The 6000-nt window shown below is 41.0% G+C and overlaps 1 protein-coding gene across 1 annotated transcript in view; it reads right to left on the reverse strand.

The window, feature by feature from the left end:
* The window catches only part of LOC139530424 (SITS-binding protein), an 83986-nt gene extending 78195 nt beyond the window's left edge, over positions 1–5791 (reverse strand). Inside the window, exon 1 of the mRNA XM_071326827.1 lies at positions 4731–5791. Within this exon, the coding sequence (XP_071182928.1) occupies positions 4731–5201 (471 nt within the window). The 5' untranslated portion in view covers positions 5202–5791. The remainder of the gene's footprint in view (positions 1–4730) is intronic.
* Positions 5792–6000: the final 209 nt, after the last annotated feature.

Below are 6000 nucleotides of genomic sequence, written 5' to 3' on the forward strand. Positions count from 1 at the left end.
GTTACAACGCCTTGCAGGAATCTGCTGGTAGTGGTAGCTAATCAACCAGGTTCAATGTTAGCTAGCTAACATTAGTCTCTAACTAGCAAAGCGAACAGCTCTGAGACACGAATAATAACATCATACACGTAACGTTAGCTAGCGAGCCAGCCAGCTAACGTCAGCTAGCTAGCTAACAGTACACTTCAGCTTGAAATGAAACCACTTTCTGTCAAAATTAGAAATGTGTAATATCTGAAAATGTAGCTAGCGAGACTATCTTACCTGTATACATCATCATGCATGATGGACTGTCACAGATGCCATGCCAGGGTTGCCCTTAGTTTGAAGATGTCATCCGGAGACAGGTATTTTCTCAATTTCTTTAGCTATCATACTCTAATTCCACTGATTTCAAAACTCGATCCTCCAGAAAGTGGAGATCAACCCTTATGCAGCTCCACTACACGATACATAAAAAAATCTGCGTTCGACAGAATTACCAACACAGACTGACCAGCTCAAACAGACAGAAGCCTTCTATATGGCAGACCAATCTGAACTCCTCTCTCGGCATGTCCAGCCCACTCATTATCTCAGCCAATCATGGCTAGTGGGAAGGTAACTACTTTTTCTGTGGCTTAACCAACTAGGCTCGTAATTTAACAATTTATTCGTATTTACAAATTGCATACAAGTTTGTTATTAAGGCACATAAAAGTTCACATGTTCCAGAAGGCATTTCTGGCAACAGCAAAAAAATAGTTTACGTTCAAATGGCTCTCCTGTGAAGTAGTGACCCGCGACATACGCCTAGTTTGCTGAAACGAGTCACAAATGAAACTGTTTCCAGGGTATATTTTAACAATCAATTAACTAATTTGTCAGTCCCCCAATAATTCTACAAACAATAGGCTACAAACATTAGGCCTAGTGCACACAATCCAAAAAGCTTCCCTGTTATTTATGAAAAATAGGCACAATATTAAAGTATAGAGGAGACGGGTTGTTTGTCTCAGGAGTTGGTTGTCACAGTGCTAATTACTCCCAATCAAAATGTCACTGTGTGTTATTTTTTAATGTTCGAATATGTGAACTCTTTGAAAGAACTCATTCACCTGGTCAATTTATGTCAGCATGATATAAGTGTTTTTCATACACTACGGTTCAAAAGTTTGGGGTCACTTAGAAATGTCCTTGTTTTCCATGAAAACATGCATGAAATGAGTTGCAAAATGAATAGGAAATATAGTCAAGACGTTGACACGGTTATAAATAATGATTTTTAATTGAAATAATAATTGTGTCCTTTGCTTTCGTCAAAGATTCCTCCATTTGCAGTAATTACACCTTTGCAGTCCTTTGGCATTCTAGTTGTCAATTTGTTGAGGGAATCTGAAGAGATTTCACCCCATGCTTCCTGAAGCACCTCCCACAAGTTGGATTGGCTTGATGGGCACTTCTTACGTACCATACGGTCAAGCTGCTCCTACAACACCTCAATAGGGTTGAGATCCAGTGACTGTGCTGGCCACTCCATTATAAACAGAACACCAGCTGACTGCTTCTTCCCTAAATAGTTATTGCATAGTTTGGAGCTGTGCTTTGGGTAATTGTCCTGTTGTAGAAGGAAATTGGCTCTAATTAAGCACCGTCCACAGGGTATGGCATGGCGATGAAAAATGGAGTGATCGCCTTCCTTCTTCAAGATCCCGTTTACCCTGTACAAATCTCCTACTTTACCACCACCAAAGCACCCCCAGACCATCACATTGCCTCCACCATGCTTGACAGATTGCGTCAAGCACCCCTCCAGCATCTTTTCATTTTTTTCTGCGTCTCACGAATGTTGTTCTTTCTTCTTGTCACGCCCTGACCTTAGAGATCCTTTTATTTCTCTATTTGGTTAGGTCAGGGTGTGATTAGGGTGGGCATTCTAGTTTTTCGTTTTCTATGTTGGCCTGGTATGGTTCCCAATCAGAGGCAGCTGTCTATCGTTGTCTCTGATTGGGGATCATATTTAGGCAGTCTTTTCCCACCTGTTGTTTGTGGGATAGTTTTTGTATAGTTGCCTTGAGCACTGCAATACTGCACATTTGTAATTTCTTTGTTGTTTTGGTTGTAAGTTTCACTATTAAATATAATGTGGAACTCTACGCACGTTGCGCCTTGGTCCACTCATTTCAACGACCGTGACACTTCTTGTGATCCGAACACCTCAAACTTAGATTTGTCTGTCCATAACACTTTTTTCCAATCTTCCTTGGTCCAGTGACTGTGTTATTTTCCCCGTCTTAATCATTTATTTTTATTGGCTAGTCTGAGATATGGATTTTTCTGTGCAACTCTGCCTAGAAGTCCAGTATCCCGGAGTCACCTCTTCACTGTTGACGTTGAGACTGGTGTTTTGCTGGTACTATTTAATGAAGCTGCCAGTTGAGGACTTGTGAGGCGTCTGTTTCTCAAACTAGACACTCTAATGTACTTGTCCTCTTGCTCAGTTGTGCACCGGGCGTCACACTCATCTTTCTATTCTGGTTAGAGACAGTTTGCGCTGTTCTGTGAAGGGAGTAGTACAAAGTGTTGTACGAGATCTTCAGTTGCTTGGCAATTTCTCGCATGGAATAGTCTTCATTTCTCAGAACAAGAATAGGCTGACGAGTTTCAGAAGAAAGTCCTTTGTTTCGGGCCATTTTGAGCCTGTAATCGAACCCACAAATGCTGATGCTCCAGATACTCAACTAGTCTAAAGAAGGCCAGTTGTATTGCTTCTTTAACTAGCACAACAGTTTTCAGCTCTGCTAACATAATTGCAAAAGGGTTTTCTAATGATCAATTAGCCTTTTAAAATGATAAACTTGGATTAGCTAACACAACGTGCCATTGGAACACAGGAGTGATGGTTGCTGATAATGGGCCTCTGTACGCCTATGTAGATATTCCATTAAAAATCAGCCGTTTCCAGCTACAATGGTCATTTACAACATTATCAATGTCTACACTGTATTTCTGATAAATTTGATTATATTTTAAAGGATAAAAACAACAAAATTTGACCCAAACGTTTGAACGGTAGCGTAGGTGAAAGTAAAAGAAAATGGGGGTATCAAATCAAATCCAATTGTATTTGTCACATGCGCCGAATACAACAGGTGTAGACCTTACAGTGAAATGCTTACTTACAAGCCCTTAACCAACCATGCTTTAAGTTAAGAAAAACATTTAAATAAGTGTTAAGTAAAATATAGAAAATAGAAAATCAAAGTAGCAAATTATTAAACAGCAGCAGTAAAATAGGACCGGACCAAATCTGTACCAATCATAGACATCTATGTTTCACAGGTTTGGACATCAAAGAACAGCACAGTAGAGAACAGTACAGCACAGCACAGTTTAGTACAGTACAAAAGAGTACAGTACAGTAGAGTACAGTACAGTATAGTACAATACAGTAAATTATACTGTACTCTACGCTAGTGTGCTCAAATGTGCTCTACTGTACTAAACTCTACTGTATTGTACTGAACTCTAGTCTACTGTACTGTACTGTATTGTACTGAACTATACTCTACTGTTTTCTAAGACCCCTCTTTCATATGTTGTTTGACCAGAAATCATTAGGATGATAACATTCAAATAATGTTTTTGGATTAAAAAATAAAGTAATATTAAAATTAAATATCCTTGGAATGTTGTCCTAACATTCACTAAAATGTTGTGCACAACATCTGTAACAACCACAAAAGAACATTCCCCGAACCCAAACGTTCTCATTAGGTTTCTAGGTAATGTAATAGCACAATGTACCAGTGACGTTTTTTGGACCGGATTAGTATTATCGACATACTGCTGCAACAAAATGTGAGAGCAACATTCTGTGAACATTCTTGCAACATCAGGAAAATGCTTTACACAAACATTGTGTAATCATCAGTCCAACTGGACAGTTTTTGTGTTATGAAAATATCTGCCACAACCGAACGAATGTTCTGCGAACTTTCACAGAACCAATTTTGGTTTGCTGGGCATATTGCCCAGGGACACTACAATAAATCCTAAACTCTTTTTTGCTTGTACTATAGAGAGCTCACTTCCTTGCCTCCCTCTCACGCACACATTGTTTAGAACAAAAATAGGACAGCACTCTTAAATTTACATTCACACACACAAATTTACTCAATATGTCATGTTATTATCAAGGGATAAAATGCTGAATGTTGTTAGGAATATTGTTCAATCATATGCTGTAAGCTACATGCTATATTGCTTAATTTCCTGTTACAAAAGGAATAAGCTACTAGCAAACATTGTGACAACCAACCCCCATACTGTGTGACAACCAACCCCACAATGGCGCTGGTTGTCACAAGTGGACAGATGGTTTGATGGCTTATAACTAACTCCATGTTAGAATAAGATATGCAGGATAAAACGGGACCCCGTTTCAACCAAAGACCTTGGTCTTTCTCATAATATTGAAAAGACTCTTGTAAGATATACTGGTGCTGACAAATACACACAAGAATAAAAAAGTGTGACAACCATCACTGGTCTCCCAATAAGAAAAGCCACTTATGCATGTAAATTGATTTGATTTGGAAACGACAATTTTGGAAAATATATCCTGATGGGTTTATGTGAATAAAACGTCTCTGAATAGTCTGATATCTGTCTGACAGTATGAATCGGCTGTGTGTATGCCACAGAGAGAGAGAGAGAGAGAGAGATAGAGAGAGAAACCGTTCCCGTACCTTCAGCTCCACATGACAGTGCACCGGCGCCCATGTCATGCTATAACACTCCGTCTCCGTCTCCTCATTCACCTCCAAAGAGATTTTAACATCCGCCACCGAATCCCATGTATAGCAGAACTCCGTCTTATTGAGCCAGCACAGGTTCCTGACAAACGGCACTTCAATATCAGGGTTCCCCACGTTGCCCACGTCAATCTCCACGTAGGTCTTGTCTTCTGTCAGAGTCTGTATGACCAGAGAGTGAGTCCGTCTCTCCCAGATTAGCCCGCTATAACTCCCCTTTAGGATCCAGTTCTTGTTGGGCTGATCCACCACTTGCCAGTATATGATCCCAATGGTCATGACGAAAAAGACTGCCACCCCGAGACAGGCAATAGCTCCCTTCCAAGTTTCGTTCATCTCCTTCAATCCCGTATCCCATGTTACCTCAGGGATGGGGCTAGGGTTCCTATTTCGAGCATGAGGCATGTTTGTATTTGAAATGATCAAGACTCAAATTGAAAAAATGAAGAAAAAATCTCTGCAAGTGGTTGTTGAAAAGCTTGGATGCCTCATCATCATGTCATGTTGGTTTCAAAGTGGCTGAACGTTTGTTAGTCTACGTCTGAACAATCTCCAACACACGGTGTTACCGCAGTTTTTGCGCAATTATGCCAGCCAGAGACCACTGGTCAAAGTGTCATGTGAGTGAAAACGGTCAAAATCCCAACGGCTGGAAAAATTTATCAGAGAAAAATTGACTTACCACATGCTGCCGCGGTTTAAAAGTGTTCCTTTTTAATGACATTGAACGCTGAGCTGTGAGTGAGCAGCCTTAACCCGGGTTTGGCAGCAATGCCTAGCTCCTTAGACGCCGACTTGCTTGCCCTGCGGTTTTTGCCCGGGTCTGACGTAACGCCAGGCTGTTTCTGCAGAAAGGTAGAGTAGAGAAGATATAGTGAGTGATAAGGGAGCCGGTAGACGCGAGGAGCTTGGCTTGACAGGCAGTCCCAGAGCAGCCGGTTGGGGCGAGCAGGCCATTGGCGGTGGGGAGTGACCGGTGCTCGCTCCCCTTGCATGCGCTCCAACTGGCAGGCTCGCCGTTGCACGTTTTGACAACACTGCGCTTAAATTAATATCACCCGAATAAATATTAATTTGGAGAGGGGTAAAATTGTGTAGCTTAGCGTTTGATTGCAAATTTTGGAACTGAATGTCTTTAGGTTGCAATTGACTTGACTTTCTATGGATTAGGCCTAGGCCTATAGTGGGCGAAACATCAACAAGT

Source organism: Salvelinus alpinus, chromosome 9, assembly GCF_045679555.1.
Source record: "Salvelinus alpinus chromosome 9, SLU_Salpinus.1, whole genome shotgun sequence".
NCBI classification, from domain to species: domain Eukaryota; kingdom Metazoa; phylum Chordata; class Actinopteri; order Salmoniformes; family Salmonidae; genus Salvelinus; species Salvelinus alpinus.